Source organism: Pseudonaja textilis, chromosome 6 (genome assembly GCF_049901715.1).
Source record: "Pseudonaja textilis isolate UNSWEBS1 chromosome 6, rPseTex1.2, whole genome shotgun sequence".
Lineage (NCBI taxonomy): Eukaryota > Metazoa > Chordata > Lepidosauria > Squamata > Elapidae > Pseudonaja > Pseudonaja textilis.
The window spans coordinates 21,758,728-21,779,274 of NC_141995.1; the positions used below are offsets into that span (position 1 = coordinate 21,758,728).

The 20,547-nt window shown below is 38.9% G+C and overlaps 1 protein-coding gene across 2 annotated transcripts in view; it reads left to right on the plus strand.

Moving 5' to 3' along the window:
- UGT8 (UDP glycosyltransferase 8) overlaps window positions 1-8,833 on the plus strand; it is a 68,922-nt gene extending 60,089 nt beyond the window's left edge. For both annotated transcript variants that reach the window (XM_026697817.2, XM_087936002.1), the window contains exons 5-6: window positions 5,538-5,757; window positions 6,622-8,833. In XM_026697817.2, coding sequence (XP_026553602.1) covers window positions 5,538-5,757; window positions 6,622-6,985 — 584 coding nt within the window. In that variant the 3' untranslated portion in view covers window positions 6,986-8,833. The remainder of the gene's footprint in view (window positions 1-5,537; window positions 5,758-6,621) is intronic.
- The last annotated feature ends 11,714 nt before the right edge of the window (window positions 8,834-20,547 follow it).

Genomic DNA, 20,547 nt, shown 5'->3' on the forward strand with positions numbered 1-20,547 from the left:
ACCTTGGGAGAGTGCAAAGAAAGGGTCAGGCACAGGACATTGTATGAGAAAACTTTGTTTGAATAAGATGGCAACAATCAGCAATTTTTCAGCTTCTCTCCCTCTCTAAATTACACGATTCTCTTAGAAACTATGAGATTTAGTGACCTTTGTGCCAGAATTAACTGCAATCACTGAATGAGAACTGCCTGCATAATAGGAAAACGATCTATTCTCCACGCTGCTACAAGAGTCCAGGAATGGGTAAGGTTCTTCCCTCTTATATCATTGAGCTGAGTCTGCCAAAGGTATAAAAAGCCAGTCCCTACTGCTGGCCCCCAGCTTTTTGACTCAGCTCCTTCATCGTCAAGAGCAATGTGTCTCTGGAGCTCTGCTAGTATACACAGCAGCAAACCCAAAATCGAAAGGAGAAAAGAAATAACAACAGCACAGCTCCCGGGGATCCGGTGGAGCTGTGCCATCAAGGAGAACGGGGATCCACTTTTCTTCAGCATCAAGGCTTTGGCGCTGGGGCTCTGGCCCCCAAAAATTGTGGGTAGTGGCTGGGAGCATCGGCAGAAGCCTCCCATGCAGTTTCTCTTTGGTGCACAGCTGACATTTGGAGTTCTAGTGTCAGCACCTCTCAACTGTGCGATTTAATCAGTAGTTCTGCTGGGCTCGTAGAGCGTTTTTCATGATGATTTCAGTCAGCCTCAGAACATGTGGCAGTTGGCCATTTTAAAACAGGCCTCAGAGTAGCGCTGCTTCTTCAGGCCTCATAGTGGGGAGCCTGTTCACCTGGCCCACACATTAAGGGAACACACTACAGGGGAAGCTTGCAGCACCTCTAGTGTCAATCCTAGAGAGCAATCTGGCCCAATCTAAACAACCGGGCCCATTGCTCCGAGGTTTCCATGAGGCCATTAAAGAGGAGAAGACATCGAGGCCATTCTGCTAAATGGGAAGCTGCAGGTAAGATTAGAGCCAAGGCCTTTGCACCTAAGAAGGCCTTGAAATCCAAAGGGCTGAAGAAAGAAGGCATGCTGCCTTAGAGAAGCAATTTGCCAAGAACCTGGAGCAGATGAGAGGGAGGAGCCAACCATTGCTTCAATCAGGGGATTTACAGGCTGGCCCAGAGGCTGTTTCCAGGGCTGGAGAGGCAGAAACAAGTTCTACAAGTCATCTGCAGGCATAATCCCCAGAGAGAGCAGATGAGGCTTTTTTCACTCAAGACTTCCAGTGAATCAACAGGGGCCAGGGTTCTGCTCCTGGCTCTTTGTGATCCCAAAGGCCTTGGGGTGATGGAGATCTATTCTCTACCTGAAGTCCTTGAACAAGTTCATTGCCTACAGGCGCTTCAAGATGCAGTCCCTCCACACTATTCTGGAGAGTGTTCAGGAGGGCAACCTCCTCTCTTCCATAGACCTCATGGAGGCATACCTCCATGTCCCGATCTAGCCTCCTCATTGCTAGTTCCTTAGATTTTGCTACAACAATAAGCACTACCAATACTGGGCCTTCCGTTGGCCTTTCATTGGCCCCCAGGCTCTTTACCAAGATTCTGGCAGCATTGGCGGTGTTCCTTCACGTCCTACCTGTGAGGGTCCTATGTTACCTAGATGATATCCTGATTCAGTTATCTTCTACCCACTCCGCCAAACACGACCTTCAGACCATGATGCCGCTCCTGCAGGAACACGAGTTTTCTAAAAACTTCAACAAGAGTCATCTTCTACCAACTACCCATCTCCTACACCGAGGGGCGGTCGTCGACATGACTCTCTGCAAGGTTTTCCTTTCCCCAGATAGCCAAGAGAATCTGAACAACTTGATAAACTGGATTCAACAGCAGCACACAGTTCCTCTGTCACTTCCATCACAATTCCTAGGAAAGATTATTTCCTGTATCGGTATTGTGCCATGCCCGAACTCTGCAATGGTTCCTGCTGCTTTTTCAACAGGCGGGAACCAGCCACTATTCCATCAGAGTCCAAGTTCCTCCACAGGTCCTCCGTTCTTTCCAGTGATGGCAGTCCCGGGCCAGCAGGATAGGCCATTTTTTCAAGGAACAAGACAGGATCATGATCATGACAGATGCCAGTCTTTATGGCTGGGTGGCACATCTGCAAAGCAAGATAGCTCAGGGTCATTGGTCCCAGACAGACAGGTCTTGCCCCATCAATTGGCTTGAACTCAAGGCCATCTTCCTGGCTTTGAGACACTTCCAGGACAAGATGACAGGGTCTCACATGTTGATTATGACAGACAACATGGCCGCCAAGGCCCATGTCAACAGACAAGGTGGGACCCATTCCCAATCCTTGATGCGAGAGGCCGAATGTCTGGGGCAGAGAGACACGTTTTGTCCCTCGGGGCAGACCACATCTCGGGGTCGACAACATCCAGGGCGACTGGTTGAGTCAGACCAATGTCAACCACTCGGAGTGGAGCCTTCATCCATCCTTTTTCCAGGAACTGTCCGACAGATTTGGTTTCCCAGTGGTAGACCTATTCCCCAGAATGCGTAGGTAGGCAGATTCTTCACCAGATTTCTTACCCAGGGAGCGGAGGGGACCAATGTACTTCAGAGCAGATAGCCTCCAGGTCTCCTCTACGCCTTTCTCCCTCTTCCTATCTTTCCAGCTATACTTAGGAAGATATTAGAGGAGAAGGCAGAGTTGGTACTTCTGGCACCTCATTGGCCCAAACGGCCCTGGTTTGCCAACTGATGAACATCGGTCTCTCGACTGTGGAGAATCCCGGCCAGCAGGACTTCCCTCAGCCAAGGGGCCTTATTCCACCTGGAACCTCAGTGGTTCCAGTTGGCTGTATGGTGCTTGAGTGGAAATCTCTGAAAGAGACTAATCTACCGGATAAGGAGATTCAAACCATCCAAGCATCTCGTAAACCATTGACCAATCGCATCTATGATGCTATTGGAGAACTTTCTGCATCTGTCTCAGATGTGCTGATATTTCTACAGGAAGGTCTAAATAAAGGTCTCTCACCAAACACAGTCCGCAGACAGGTTACGGCCTTGTCCTCAGTATTGTTGTGGGATAATTATATCTCTCTATCCCACCACTCATCAATGCGCAGGTTTTTGAGGAGAGCCTCAAATCTGCATCCCCCAGTAGTTTATAGATATCCCACTTGGGATCTCCCAAAGGTACTCCACGCCCTGACAGGACCACCATTCGAGCCTTTAAGATCAGTGGGCCACCATTTTTTGACCCTCATGGTGCCCTTACTATCACATCGGACAGGAGGATGTCGGAATTGGCAGCTCTCTCTGTGAGACAAGACTTGTGCATCTTCCACAAGAACAGAGTGGTGCTACGCTTAGACCCCATCTTTATTCCAAAGATCAATTCTTGGTTCCACAGGGCATAAGAAATATCCTACTGGATTTCTGCCCTAAGCCTCAACATAAGTTAGAGCACAAGTGACATACATTGGATGTGCGGAGAGCCCTCTGTATTTATGTAAAATGAACTGCTATTTCCATAAAATGGAAGTGATGTTTGTGTCCTTCCAACCAGCTTTTTTAGGGAGCAAAGCTTCCCCATCCATGATGGGCAGATGGATCAGGGCTTGTATTTCCGCTGCATATGAGACTCCAACTCTCCCAATTTCCAAGAATCTTACAGCCCACTCTTCTAGGAGTGCAGCCACCTCGGCAGCCTGGGCTACCCAGGCATCCATTGAGGAGATCTGCCAGACAGCTACCTGGGCATCGCCTTCTCCATTTATCCAGCACTATCGACTGGACTCCTTCACTTCTACAGAAGCAGCATTTGGTAGGAGAGTGCTTCAGAAGATTCTTCCAGTGTCGGACTGAGTGGACCATACGTGGACCCTCCCTTGGACATTCAGGCTTTGGTATGTCCCATTCTGGGACTCTCGTTATAGCGTGGAGGAGAATTGGCATTGGTATATTTACTTAATATACACGCTGCAAGAGAGTCCAGCCCCACCCTGTATTCATCTGGTCTTGGTTGGGGAAGGGTCTTCTCACTGTTTTATTTTCCAGAGACACGCTATATCTGTCAAGTTTCTTCTCCTAAAAGCTGGGGAACAGCAGTAGGGGCTGGCTTTTTATACCTTTGGCAGACTCAGCTCAGTGATGTAAGAGGGAGGAGTCTTACCCATTCCTGGACTCTCTCGCAGCGTATATAGAAAGGGCATCTCAGGTAAATATACCAACACCCAGGTTATTAAATACTTAAGATGATGTACCCATCTGTCAGCCTCCCAAGTAGACCAGATAAGAAACACAACCAGATGAACTAATTCTATCTTATTGTAGGGCTATATTAACAGAATCTGTTAATATGAAAGTATAAAAGCTCCAGCTGTTACTTTATACAGCCTGATAAATTAAAGCACATCCTTTCTAATTTTCTTTCTCTTCCTATTATTCAGATGTTGGCATCCTGCTCTCCTTATCTGATCATTTCCTAGACAGCATCTCTCTTCCTCATGAACTAAACTGATTCTCACATGCTATTACGTCAGAGGTGTCAAACTCAATTTCATTGAGGGTGGCATCAGGGTAGTCTTTGACCTTGGGGGGGGGGAGGGTGGGTGTGGCCAGCTTGACGTCACTCATGTCGGTGGCACCTGTGGCAGCCCAAGTGCTCTGCCAGTGAAAATGGGGTCCCGAGCTCTGTTTTTGGCTGTGACAGGGTCTCCTGCAATCTAAAGGCAGCCCTCCTGAGCTCTGTTTTCGCTGGCGGAGGCACTGTGGCCAGGCCTTTGCTGTTTCCAGGGTGGCCCCGCGGCTAGATCTAAGCATTCCATGGGCCGGATCCAGCCCGGAGGCTTGAGTTTGACACCCGTGTATTAATCACCTAAGAAAGTTTTGTTATCAAAGTTGTTGAGTACTATACAGTATATATTTAAGTTTATATATACGTTAGTTACAGATTCTCTCTTTCCTCCAGAAATTCAACGCAGTTTATATACTACTCCATTTAATTTTCCTCCAGAATCATATGAGATAGTTACATCGAGACAGTGACAGGTGAAAAGTAACCTAATGAACCTCCATGGCTGTGGTGGACATGAACCTGGATCTTCTTAATCCTAGTCTAACAAATTAACTTTTGCCATGTACTATTAATGTAAATTACTGGAATGAAAAATACCTCTTTTGATTGCAAATAAGGCTAACAAGATTGCTAAATTCAGATATATTAATGTTATTTAAGATAATATCTTAAGCAGAATGGGGTTTTTATGCAATATGTATTGTTGTCAATTCTATAGTCATTAAGAAAGTGAAGTCATTTTTGGTCAACTTGCATTTGATCTCATTTGTAGTCTTAACATAATGAGTACAGTTATTTCATTTTCTGTGTCTTATCTATGATAACTGTAGTGAGAAATTCCATGTGTGCTTACCATCTGTAAGAAAAAAAGAGTCAAAGGAATCTGAGTGGGTTTCTTATTCCAGTATTAAATTTAATGCACATACCAGTTTTAGATGCATGGATTTTGTTTGGTGTTGTGATTCAACACTTTTCTTTCCTGTACCTTACCTTTTGCTGCTGTAGGTCACTCTAATATTAAGGCCTTCCTTAGTCATGGTGGTCTGAATAGCATTTTTGAAACCATGTACCATGGTGTTCCTGTGGTGGGAATCCCTCTTTTTGGAGACCATTATGATACCATGACTCGAGTGCAGGCCAAGGGCATGGGTCTACTACTAAACTGGAAGACTCTTACGGAGGATGAGTTATATAATACACTGGTGAAAGTTATTAATGATCCCAGGTAAGAATTGTCTTTTCTTTTTTAAAAAGTTTGCTAAATTTTCAGTAAAATAAAGAACTTAGGGTAATTATGCTGTCCTAACCATCTACCATACAGGTAGTTCTCAACTTACAACAATTTGTTTAATGGAGGTCTGGAATGATGGTGGTATTAGAAAGGATATTTTATGGTTTGTAAAGCACTTTTAACTATCACAAAATGTTGCGTCCCCATTTTTGCAATCAAGTGATTTGCAATTAGGGAGCTAAGCAACCTGTTTCTACTTATGGCTGGTTACTAAATCTTCCACGATCATGTGCCATTTGCAATCTTCTCTACCAGCTTTCCCAGAAAGTCAGAGGAAGGGTGCAAGTTGGCGCTGCCTGCTGAGTAGATTTTGGCAGGGGAGAGGCAGAGCAATAAGGAAAGGAGTGTGGGGTGCCTCGGGGGAGTTGAGGAGGCCCTGGGGGAGGATAGGTGCAGTCAGCTTGGAAGTGCGTCTCCATTCAGGGGCTCGGAATCCTGTTTGGATTTTGGCAGGGAGGAATTTCCGCTCTTGAGCGGAGCCTCCCAGAATCTCCACCTCCCCCCAGGCCCCCCATGCTCCTTATCTGAGGTTCTGCCTTCTCAACAACTTGTGACATTGCTTAATGACAACAAAGTGTGCCAGGATTGCAGTTGCTCAGCAAAGCAGTCAGGAATATCTCATTGCATGACTGCTTTGCTAAGCAACCAAGATTCCAGTCCCAACTGGGATCATAAGTTGAGGATTACTTGTGTAATAAATTATGTTTAATTTTGATAAAATAGTATGGGAATGTTAGAATTTAAAATGCAGCAATGTTCTTGTTATTATTATTATTATTTTTAATTTTTATTTCATAGCTACAGGCGACAGGCCCGGAAGCTGTCTGAAATCCATAGAGACCAACCAGCTCATCCTGTTAATCGAACAGTCTACTGGATTAATTACATCCTTCGTCACAATGGAGCACAGCATTTACGATCCGCAGTTTACACTGTCTCTTTATATCAGTATTTCTTATTGGATATTGCCTTTGTTGTGCTGCTTTGTACTGCCTTACTCTACTACGTTTTGGCCAGGATAGCAAAATTTATTTGCAACCAAAGCAAACATTTTTGGTCCACTGATGAACATATTACTGTCAATGGACATTACCAGAATGGGATACCAAATGGCAAGTATAGAAGAAATGGTCACATTAAACATGAAAAAAAGGTGAAATGAGCCAACTACTCAATGTACATTAGCAACAAATCAGTACTATAGTTAAATTTTATAGCTGTAACATAGTCTAACACCTACTTAAAGTAAAACAATAAACAGTTCTAATGCTCCCCTACAATATGTAATCTTATGCAATTAAATTCTGCAGAACTAAGAAAAATCTTTAGAAAAATGAAGCACAACCTAAAATACATAAAGTATTTTATTCTTAATACTGATGGAGAAAGGTCATTCTGACACTGAAGTTTTCTAGAAGCCTTAATTCTCTGAAGTAATTCATTAGGTATATTCATGACTGCTCAATTTGTGAATAATATGTGTGTCTCAGAAAAGGAATGGTTTCCTTTTACTTACAAAGATTCTTCCTTTTTTCATGCACATTTATATTTTAGCAAAGAAATCTTGGTTCTATTTATCTAAGGTTTAATTTGTTATCTGACAATGATGTTAACTGAAGTCATCTTTCATAGTGTTCAGTACATAGCAATAAACAAACTGTAGAATTATAATGCAGCCATAAAAATCATATTCTTAAAGGGCATTGAAGAATATGATAACGGTACACCATAGTTTTGATATACTACATAACTCTTCCATTTTCTTTCATTTCTTTAAAGAAAAGGAAATTGCACAAGAGTACCATAAGGTGTAATTTTATATTTATGTAAATTTTAGTTCTGTTCCTTACCTTTCCCTAATTCATCATTTATGCCATAGTAAAGTTGTTCTCTTTCAATAACTACAAGGGCTATGTGGATATAATAAATCGATATAAAAATAAATGAAGCAGAGAAAAAAATATTCTGCGCTAGCTCTTTGGAAAAGGATTATTCTTGTCCCTTGAGCAATGCAGAATCAAACCATTTTTGGTTTGTTATAAAGTTGAATGTCTTAACTATTATATTACTACGATTAAGTTTTTGCCCCCCCACCCCGCCAAACCATAATGGTTTAGAGGTTCACTTAGTTCTGTCTATAATCTTTACAGTAATCTGGTCCATGTAATACATGTTATCTAGTTGCCAACATCATTTATTTGAATCTAAAGGCAGTTATCTTTTGGTCAGTTACATTGTTTTTATAGAGGTTTGATATCATGCATGACATTAAACCTATAAACTAGTTAAACACTGTGCCTCTGCCTATATCCATAGCATTATTTTTCTGCACAATGCTTTTTCAATCACTGCAACCAAAATAGGTATCTGTTTTTAAACAGAGAATGGGAATACAGGACATTACAAATATTAGGATTGTCCCGTTAAACCAGTGTTGGCAACTATAAGTTTATTAAATTTCATTGTCATCCTGTTTACTTGGAATTTGCACTGCACATGTTGTGGGTGTATACTTTATTTATTTGCAGTTTGAAATCCCATGTCTGACAACATTAGGAATAAAAACAAAAGCAAATCTAAACTGTGTATTCACTAACGTGGGAAAAGTTCTTAAAAACTGTAGACTAAAATCATCTTCATACACAGTGACATGATGCTTCATTACCATCCCATCAGGAGCCTCTATATTATAGCAATAAAGTAGAAACTGCAGATGCATTTCTAAAATTTAGTACAGGCATTTGTACTTTCCAGATACTTGAAGAGTATGGTGTTATTTAATATGCCTATAGCTTTATCTTTTTACAATCCTATCAATATGTGGCAACTGAGGGAACACAAAGAGGCAATGAGTGGTGGGAGAATGACAGAGCCTAGAGTGTATGAATGAGTTAGTTTTAATGTTTTTGTATTGAAGAAAGTATACAAAAATTGACCGGATGATTAAGAATAATTTAATCTCCACTGTGATAAAATTTAAGCAATAAACATGGATTTAATACAGAAAAAAGTTGTTGAAAGTATATCTTTATTCAAATATATTGTTGTATGTGTAATTAGAGCTGCACGTACTGTCTGTATATATGAATAATATATATTGTCCTAGACTATTTCTCAGAAAATGAGAGAAGGGGTGTATACTTGTTTAGTATATGCATTCAGTGTCATTTTATGAAATATTTAATGTATTTAACAATTTGCCAGAAACATTTTCAAGTAACCTCTATGGTTATCACCCATATTGCTCTCTTCCTTAGCCCCATTCCAATGATCTTTGATTCCTTTATGTTCCTTCAATTTAAACATATTGGATGATATTTTTTAAGAATGATGAATACCTATGGGGATCTCTGTTATAAATAATGCACCACTTTGTAGAAAGCTTATTGCCATCTTATTTTTCAGATCTGGCTAATACGTATCAAGGGTTTATTTATTTTGTTAAGTGCCTTATCAAATGTTGCTATATCTTATAGCATTTTTAAATTTCAGAATAGCTCAGGAAGTATCTTAGGCTGAAACATAGTGGTTTGCCCAAAACCATCTCCAGAGCTTCAAGAGTGAGGAAGAAATTGAATCTCGTCTCTCATATCCAGGTTTATAAAATGCATTTGATTGCCTTGTATGTTTTGGTAATTAAAATAAATAGATATCTTTGAGCTTGCAAGCTAAAGATTCTTTGATATATTTTTATATCCCAGTTCTAAATAAATAATCAAAATAAATTTTGGCAATTGATAATCTTTATGTGGTAAATATGCACAGATATTAAATAGTTATCTTTTTTTAGCTCTAAAATAGCAAAGGTACTAATAATTTTGCATCTAGTGATAGTGTTTTGTATAGAGGCAAAAAATGAACCCAAGAACACATTTCTAATGCAGTTCATAGAGATCAATATATTGTAGAATTATAATCCATATCAATGAACAAATTAGATATAAAAATCAATCTTCACTAATATTGACTTTCAATTTAAAATTAGCACAGAATATTAAAGTAACAAAATTCTGAAGGCCTTAACCTGAAGAGAACATAATATATATTTGTTAATTCAAATCGTTATTTTTTTTTGTATTTATCATGATGACGTCTTCAGTTTACTGCCAATCAGATTTATAAAATTAGTATTTTGCTTGAATACCAAAGATGATGCTTGACAGTTTTATTCAGTTAATTAAAACCTAGTTATCTGATCACTTTTGAAGGCATTTATGATGACTAAATACAGTGTAGAAGATTTTAGTTAAATAAGAATGCCATTTACACTATTTTATTATTAGCTCAGTAAAGATGTCAATATTTGTGAATTCGGAATGTTATCAGAAGTTAGTGTTTGGAGATGAAATTTGTTTAAAAATGACAACACATACAACAATGGATATTTAAATGAAAATATTTGTATTTTTTTAAACAGATCAATAAAGAAACAGATTATAATCAAAGTATGAAATAATGCATGCAAAGTTACATGAGTCACATATACAGTGAAAAACATTTGTATCTTAAAGTGTGTTTCACTTTAATTATTTAATTAGCAAAGGGTCAAACTACAAATGTATGTTGTGTGTAAATACATAGATACATACGTACACACACATACATTATACACAGACACACACACCAGAGATTGGTATGAAGTATTTTAAGACTTTTTTTAAAAAAAACTTTCATAGCTCTATTGACTCAGGAAAAAAAATATAAAGCAGAAGTGGCAAAGGACAGACAATATAATCTGATGATACAAAAATAGTGCACATCACAATATCACAAAATTAACATTGATATAAGTTGTTTGTATCATGATGCACATTTTATTACTTGTCCTGCACACATGATAGTATAGAATGCTATATTATTCATTGGGAGAATGATATAGAAGATTTATACTTCTCTCATACAGCATTATCACAACACTGATAATCTGAACTTTAGTATTTGGTCTGTATTGGGATTAAAGTAAAGAGGTTAGACTTTGATTCCTCTATGATGGCCCAGTGAAAATTGCTTCCCACTGTTCCAATTCCTTCCTATCTCTGGATAAAACCTTTCATTGACATCAACACAGTTTTGTTAATTGGAAACAGCAGATTATTTGATGGAGAGAATCGTAAGATTTATTTGAAAGATAGAAAAGAAAGGATTAAAATAATATGCATATGTTGCTATTAAATCCCAAGGAGGCTGATATTTTTTTCAAAATGCAATTTCAAAATGCATGTCATGTGTACTTGGGCCCACAGTTATTTAAAGTGCATTGAAAGTGTCAACAAATACTATCTGTTGACTTGACTATCTGAATATTCATGTAATATGTGAACAGTATTTAAATCTTGAAGATTTCCCACATTATTCCCCATCCCAAAGCTTTAGCAGCAGTGATTGTCCCGCTCCCTTTTCCCTTTATAGATGGCCTTGTATAAAATACTTGCATTGATTTTAGTACTCTGTCAAGCTACACAAGAATATTGTGCAATGTTTTATCAAATATGTATTTTGTATTCTGGGAATTATTGTTCCGACTTGCCTTGGAGCACCACATTGAAAAAACCTAATGTACTGAAGTGGAACTTTTTTTTTTCCTGGTGTGTTTATTGTTAATTTCTGACTGACTTAAGTCTTCCAAACCTGGGCTTGCTAAGAAACATGTTTTAAGTTGATATTAACATAACTGAAAGTAACAAATATACCGTGGATATAAAAAGTCTGTGCACCTCTGATAAAATGTATTTATTTAGTGAATTTATGCCAGGTTTTTGAGATGTTAAAAAAATCAGACCAAGATAAGTCATTTCAGAATTTTTCCACCTTTAATATAAAATATAAGCTGCACAATTCAATTGCAAAACAGACTGAAATCTTTTAGAGAGAGAAAAATAAAAATGTACAATAATGTGGTTGCATAAGTGTGTCGCCCACTTGTAAATAGGGGTGTGGCTGTATTCAGAATTAACCAATCACATTCAAACTGATATTAAATAATCAGTACAAATCTGCCATCACTTAAACTAGGATTTTTCTGACATTTTACTCAGTTGCCTTTTAGAGCAAAAGTCATGGTTTGTAAGCTGTTTCCAGACCATGACTTTTGCTCTAAAGGATGATCATGACTGGAAGGTATCAGTCAGGGGAAGGATACAAAGAAATTCCCAAGGCATTGGATACACCATGGAACACAGTGTTAGCAGTCGTCAAGTGGAGAAAATACGGCACAACAGTGACATTACCAAGAACTGGATGCCCCTCCAAAACGGATGAAAAAAACAAGAAGAAAACTTGTAACTTGTAAACCAAGGGACCTACAGCAACATCAAAGGAACTGCAGGAATTTCTGGCTAGAACTGGTTGTATACCATGTGAAAATAATCTGTATTCTTCATATGTCTGGGCTGTGAGGTAGGGTACCAAAATGGAAGCCTTTTCTTACAAAAAATAAAATCCAAGCCTAGCTACGTTTTGCAAAAACTTACGTCAAGCCTAATAAAAGCATGTGGAATATATATTATGGTGTGATGAGACCAAGGTTGAACTCTTTGGCCATACTTCAAAAAAGTACATTTGGCATAAAAACAACACTACATCACCAAAAGTACACCATAACCACAGAGAAGCATGGTGGTGGCAGCATTATGCTTTGAGGCTGCCTCAGCTTGAACTGTGGCTTTAGTCAAGATGGAGGGAATAATCTTTCCTAATAGATGTTGCAGCATAGACTAATGTTAAACATCCTGTTCTAAGCCTAGCCAGGACATCCCTCAGAATGTCTTTGGTTTCAAGCCAATCAGTTTCTCCTGTAGATGTTTGGCATGCATTTTGTTGATGCTAGTTAGCAAACTGATTAGGTGGTAGCTAGCTTGATCATCTCTTTGTCCTTCTTACATATTTGGTATGATAATAGCCAACAATAAATCATTCAGCCATTATACCAAAGGATTGGGGATCCTTTGGTATAATGCCTGAATGATTTATTGTTGTGAGAAGTGAAGCTACCACTGGGATTCACCATTCCAAATTATTTTTTTATTATTCATACATAACAAAATTTGAGCCTGAGGCTTTATCTGGTTTAAATTGTTTAATTATATTTCTGATCTCGTGAATAGGGGCCAGTGGGGAAGAGAGATTGCATCCAACTCGCAAGTCTTGTCACTGAATTCTCTGCTTGTCCATATAGGGTAAAAAACAATAGGGCTACCATCCTCCAAAAGATGGTAGAATTATTTTTTACTGGCAGCTGAAATCAAAGTTGCCAGGTTAGCCACGTAGCATTTTTTAAAATGAATTAATTAAGCTGGGTTTTTTTCCAATTAGGTCAGAAATTGAACAAAAGCCAGGATTCCATTTGTATAAGTTAAAATAACAGTGTTCCAAATTTCACACCATTCATGATTGATCCGAACATGATGTGTTCTTCAATCATGCCTAATTATAACAGATTGGGAGTCAGTTAACAATGATTGAAACAGTTATTTAAATTAGCAAGTACAATGTTACCTAACTAAATGCCACTTTATGACTTAGTAAAGAGTTTTGCCTGGTTCCCATCTAACAAGGTTGGTGGTTATTGTTGCTTGTTGAAATGTCTATTTAGCATAAGCAGGGCAAAGGTCACTGGCCTTGGTTATCTGTGACCTATCAAAGGTTTTTCAGGAGCTAGGTAACAGGGAAGTGGTAAACTTTCAGATCTACTAACAACTGCAAACCTAGGTAGATAGGGAATTAAACTTTGGAGGATTCCAACATAATCTAGTCCAGGGGTGTCAAACTCATTTTCATTGAGGGACACATCAGAATTGTGTTTGACCTTGGAGGGCTGGGTAAGTGTGGCCAACTGGGTGGGCATGGCCAGCTCAACATCATTCGTGTCAGCACCTGTGGTGGCCCAGGTTTTCATCTCCAATGGCCTCCTGCAGCCCTCTGCCAGTGAAAAGAGCTCAGGGGGCGGGCCCACATACAGCCCTCCAGAGCTCAATTTTTGCTGGCAGAGGCACTGTGGGCTGGTCCTTCACTATTTCCAGAGTGAACCCCCAGGCCAGATCTAAGCATCCCATTGGTTGGATCTGGCCCACGGGCCTCGAATTTGACACCCCTGGCCTAGTCTAAGAAAGAAGATTTTTATTTGTCCAGTGGGTGAACTCAGCTGATAATCCTCTGAAAAACTCATTTAGTATTACCAGGTTCATTTTTGTAAAAGTTTGAACAAGACAAAATCCTCTGTAGTCATTGAATCTACTCTTGGACTAGCAGCATGAAAGAAGATGTTATTACAGAAGATAGAGGCTGGTAATAAAATTTGGAAGAGGGGTTTATTGCTTGTTCTAGTTCTTGCATTGAAGTCTCTAGCCAGTATTAAGTATGATACAGGGAATGTAGTCATTGGATCTCCCACATGGGTATCTATTTTATCCCATTCATGTTTCATCTATGATCATATTCACAGAGATGGAACATGTACATTAATCAAGGGGAACTGGTTTCTATTGTACTGCAGGAGAATTGCCAATGCATACTGCTAAGCTAGGTATTTAAGCCTGTAATGAGGCAGACGTTGGAATGCCTAAGCCCTCACAAAGCCTCCCATGTCCAGCGTGAAGCATAGCTTCCAATGTTTCCTAAGCCCTAATTTAAACCCTTCTAGCGGTTCACCCACATCCCACGTCCCCTGGTTTTTTTAAAAAAAAACCTACATCAGAGCTAAATATATTTGACAGAAAAGATGAGCCTAGAATTCAATCCAGGCAATAAAAGACATATGAAAGTAATAATGGTTGAATGTCCTTCAGTTTGGCTGAACAAAGATATTGCTCAGCCAAAGGCATTTCTTGAGAAACACCGGGGCAAAGAAAATATCCCACAGCTTTGTGCTACCAATTGCTGTACTGGAACAGTCTGTATCAGATATCCAAGTGCTCTTTAATGTGGCTGAGATTGGGTTCTGTGAGTGTTGATCTGCAAAGTCTATGATTTGTGGGACTATGTTTGCAACTCCTGGTAGCATGTTTGATTTTTCAATAATGCATTTGCAGCCTTCTTCATAGCGCATACAGAGCAAATCAATTAGTGGGGCAACTGTCTTATGCACTATAGTTAAAGTCTGTGTAACATCCTCTAACTTCTTTAGTAAGTCTTCCTGTACTGCAGTCTGGCAAAGTTCCAAAAGTTCCATTATTTCTGCCTACAGTGGTTCAGTCATAATCTGTTCCCTCTGCTTCAAGTTGCTTATCTAACTAAACGCCCAAGGACTGAGGCTGGTTCACTCCCTTGCAGCTGGAGGCAGTAACATCCACTCCTTATTTTTTCAGTTAAAGTGATGCTAGCATCTTGATGTAATGACTCGATAAGTGGGGAGATCTGTGTCTTACAAAATACCACTTTGGAAATATCAAGAAAGTAGTCATCATGAGGTTCATTTTGAAAAGCATACCTGGGCTTATAGCCTGCTTTCATATCAGCAAAATTACAGCCCATCTTGCTAAGCAACCACTCCACCAAATGTAAGTCAATTTTATAGTAATGACATTGAAGTCGCTAACTTAGAGAATAATATATTGCTTTCTTTGACTCCCTCTTCTTTGTGCAGCCCCTGAGATATTGGAACACTCCTATCATGTCACCCCTAGTCCTTATTTTCATTAAACTAGAGTAGACATACCCAATTCCAGCAACTGTTCTTTATATGTTTTACCCTCCAGTCTCCTAATCATCTCTGTTGTTCTTCTCTGTACTCTTTTTAGAGCAGGGGGATCAAATACAAGGCATTTGGGCCAAATCTGGGCCACAATATACTCGGATCTGGCCTATGGGGCCTTCCTGGAAAATGTAAGGGGCCAGCCCATATCACTTCAGCCCAGTCTACCCAAGGCCACCAGGTGCACATGGAAAGAGGGAACATCGGGCCAATGTGGCTTCAGCCCAGTCTACCCAGCGCGAAGAGAAAACATCGGCCCAGCATGGCTTCAGCCTGGTCTACCCAATGCAAAGAAGAAACATGCCAGCAGTTTGGGGAGGGTCGTCAAGCTGGCAACTCCCACCCACTCAGCCACTCCCAGTGAGTGGTGTCAAGCTGACCATGCCCACCCAGGTGGCCATACCCACCCAGCCCACCACATTCCCCCAGCCCCCCAAGGTCAACCATAGCCTTGATGCAGCCCTCAATGAAATTGAGTTTGACACCCCTGGTCTAGAGTCTCAATATCTTTTTTACATCGTGGTGACCAAAACTGGATGCAGTAGTCCAAGTGTGGCTTTACCAAGGCATTATAAAGTGATATTAATACTTGATGTGATCTTTATGTGAAATTAGAATCACAGCTGCATGATTTGACATTGAAGTAGCATGTGTTGAAGAATCAATAACTTTACCAACAAAAACAGAATATTTTTTTGGGGAAAATCTATTCAAAACAGTTTTGATATAGATGTGAAAAATAACTATTCTCCCTATATTATGGATTCTTAAAAACCAAATATCAATTAATTTGAATTCCAAAATATATTTTGTAACATATTTTGAGAAAATGTATGAGTGTTTTTGTGTGGGGGGAATACTTCTGGTGAGACTGTTAAAGTTGACTGAAATTGCCAAGGGATAGCTGAATAAACTATAAATATTTCAGGAAAATTCCTAATAGGAATAAATGATAAGTACAATATTAAGAGTAGTTATCTTACCTATCAAAAAAATAAAACATCCTTCACTGTCACAATCTACATGATTCATATCAATTTGAAGATTGCTCTTACACATATGTGCCTTCAGTTCATTTGGCAAGATTTTTTGGAAGTGGCTGCCATTCTTTTTTTTCCTAGAGTTGAAAAAGAGTGACTGGCTCAAAGTCTCCCAGCCATCTTCATTGCCTCAGACAGGAATAGAACTCATAATCTCCTAGTTTCGAGCCTGATGCCTTCACCCTTACACCAAACAGGCCCTCAAGTAGTTTATTACAAACAGAATATTAGTTAGCAGCATGATAGCGCATGCAATTTTACACACCATCAACTAAAATCTTTCCAAATCACAGGAAGTAATTGTTCCAGAACACCGATTGAGTACTCTCTCCTTTCCCAGCCAATATTATTTAAGAAGGATGTAGAGAAACTGAATCAGGGTCAAAAGGATAATCAGGAGACTAGAAACTAAATCCTACAAAGAGATATTGAAGCAGCTGGGCTGTTTAGCCTTGAGAAAACATGCTTGGAGAGGTGGAGAAATATGATAGCATTGTTCCAATACATGAAAAAGGTATCACATACAAGAAGATCAAGACCGGTTCTGTCTCAGTATAGAATACTGGGTTCAGAATAATGGTTTCAAAAAGACAGATTCAGGGTTTTGAAAAGCGTTCTGCTAGTAAGAGCAATTTAGCCCTTGAACCTACTGCCCAGAAAAAGCGGGGGAAGCTTTACTCATTTCGTCAAGTCCCTTCAACTCTACGCTTTTGTGCTTCTGCAGTTACAGAGTGTATGTGGGTGTGTGCATATGTGTGTGTGTCCTTTTGAATATATATGCAAAATAATTTAGCTGCAGTGTATTTCTTTTATAAATTCAAAGTCTCCCAAATGGGGATACGAATATGGCCAGGGTATGTCATTACATTTCAAAATGAGTATATGTCTGAAAGGAAGAAGATAACACAGCTCCTATTCTATTACCTTCCTTTGTCTTTTGTCTTTTGTTGGTATCATAAAACAGTGAAATAATCAGCAATAGAAGTGCTAACTGTGGCTTATATTCAAGAGAACACAAAGGCCGCTGTTATTCAGCCTGGAAAAAGAGAGACACAGTAGGTCGTCCCTGAGGTGTTTATAAAAACACAGCGATAATGGAACTGCGTCTCCATATTCTCATCTATAGAACAAGAAAAAAGTACTTTGGGATGGACATGAAGGATGAAAAGAAACATTTCCACACCCACTGTGTAGACATAGAAGCCACCCACTTAAAATAAAACAACGAAGGGAAGCGATGGTGGGATACAGAGTTACAGGAATAAGCAAGTCAGTTAATTGATGCAGAGTGGTATTATAGTAGTACTTTCATTCCACTTTCAACAAAATACATATTTTCAATGCTAACATATATTTTTGAGGGGGGACTTCTTAACAAAATAGTTTTTATAAATATATATGTCATATTTAGTTCATCATATAGTAACACTTCAGGACTGTCATATATAAGAAATTCATTCATATCCTTAAACTGAATGATCTTTGTAACAAAAAATTAACAACCTTATAGATATCAAACCTCATGTCAAAATGTAACATTAATATGATAATCCAATATTTTAAGAACAAGTCCCCCATACAGTTTACCTTCTGGTATAATTAACTTAATCTGCTCTTTGAAAATATTATCTGAGGAGCTCAGTAATTTTTGTTAAATTAATTTCATATTAATACCTTTAATATATCATTTAATATTTTAAGGAGCCTTTTCCAGTAACTAGCTAGTATGATATTCTAACCCCTTATTCCAAAATTCCTGCAGATATATTCATCTTTTAAAATAAGTAAAACATAGGTTTGGGATTATTTAAAAGAAGTTCAATAATAAACCTAATAGACTATGATATGTGTGTGTGTCTTTGTGTATATCAGAGGTGGTATTCAGCAGGTTCTGACCAGTTCTGGAGAACCGGTAGCAGAAATTTTGGGTAATTTGGAGAACCAGCAAATCCCACCTCTGACTGGAGATTTTACAGTATCCTTCCCCTGCCACGCCCACCAAGGCACGCCCACAGAACCAGTAGTAAAAAAAATTGAATTGAAACTGGTGTATAGTATACTATACTAATTGTAGGCACTGTAAACATAGGGGTTTACTCCAATTAGTTGAATCACTATTGCACTATTGATAAATATTTAATAAATAGAAAATATATAATTATAAATAAGACATACCACCTGCATATAGTAACAACTTGTGCTCAATTTCAGCTACTGTTAAACTTACTGTCCTTGAATTTGAGCCTGTACTGCAGGGATTGTAACTAAAAGCAATTTTCTTATTTTTTTTTCTTCTTCAAAATTAAAATGGAATCTTATTATCCCAAAATAAAATTATTGTTTATGCTGCTGCCATAACCCAGATTTCAATTTTGCTCAACAAATGCTTTGCATACATTTTAGCAACAATTCCAATTAGGCTTATTGGTCTGTAATTAATTCGATTGCCTCTATCTCCTTTTTTATGTAAGGGAACAATAATGGCCACTTCCCAACCCACAGGTATGTGGCCAGTATTGTTTATAAAGGGGAATAGCCCTGCTAACAAAGGTGCCCACCAGTCCATATGAATCTTAAATAATTCCGGCAAAAAATCTTCACCAGGTGCCTTATTAGCTTTTAATGATTGAATAATGGATTTAGTTTCTGAAACAGAAACGGGGCCAGATAGAGAGATTTTCTAAAGTTAATAAATCATTGCTTTGGGTATGCATAGAGTCCTGATTGGATTTAAAAAGAAGATTAGAATAAAAATTCTCCCAGGTTGAAGCAGGAATGGGGATATCAAAATAAAATTTACATTCCTTCAATATACCTGAGACAGCATTCCAAAAGAAAGCTGAATTTGACCCTTTTGCCCAAATTTCCAAGTCCGACCATAATTTAGTTCTAAGCCTTAGTTCTAGCCTTCTTTGATGCTATCAATTTCTTATAATCATGCCTAATTTTCAACATGTTGCTATAGTTTTTTGAGGTGGGACATCGCTGAACCCTACACATTGCAGCTCTCAAATATTTTCTACTGTGCAAACAGTCAGAATCAAACCAGCTAACTCCAGCTTAGTGGTTTCTTATTGGAAGTTTGATGGTAAGAAATTTCTTCAGTGAATGACATAGATCATCATAATGGGCCATAATATTATCTGAGCCTGAAGATGAATGAGAAATTAAGCTTCTCCAGATCTGAGGTTGTGCAGAATCCAAAAAAATAGATAATGCCTCAGTATCAACTTTGGGCCATTTAGGTTTTCTATCCTGTCTCACTTCCAGGTTTGCAAAAAAACTTTTGCCACAAGATGAGTTTCTCCATATATCTGAACTGCCTTGAAATAAAATTGAAATTGGTTGGTGATCACTACCTTCCCTCACATGGACTTGTATATCTGCGAACCTCTCAAGCTTATCTCTTGAAACACATATATAATCTAGAACGCTACTGGAGTTACTTGAGTGATAAGTAAAAGGATATATAAAACCATAGTCCTTACCTCCTATAATATAGAGATTACAGTTATAAATCATAGAAACCAATTGTGTACCTGCAATGTTTCTTTTGTAATCACTGGAATGCCAGGGAGGGATAGTTAGTAAATAATCCTCAGGAATAACACCAGAATAAACACAGTTATGTAAAGATGCCCCTATCCTGGCATTAAAGTCTCCTGCCAAAACTAAAGTAATGTTAGGGTGTTGGACATTTAATTTTATAACTGTCTCTTCCAAATTTGCCCAGATATTAGGTGTATGATAAGGGGAGGAGCGAGGAGGGATATATATATTCATCAATCTGAAAGAACCATAGAAGAACTTGACAATTAAATGAGAAGCAGAAGCATTACCAAAGCCGAGCTTCTGGGCTTACCAGCCCAACTCTGCTTTGGCTAAAATTGACAAGCCTCCAGAGGCCCTTCCTTTAGTCTTAGATTTAACTGCAGGAACAGTCCATAAATCAAAGCTAGGCAGATAGATCTGTTCTTCATCCATGGTCAGCCAGGT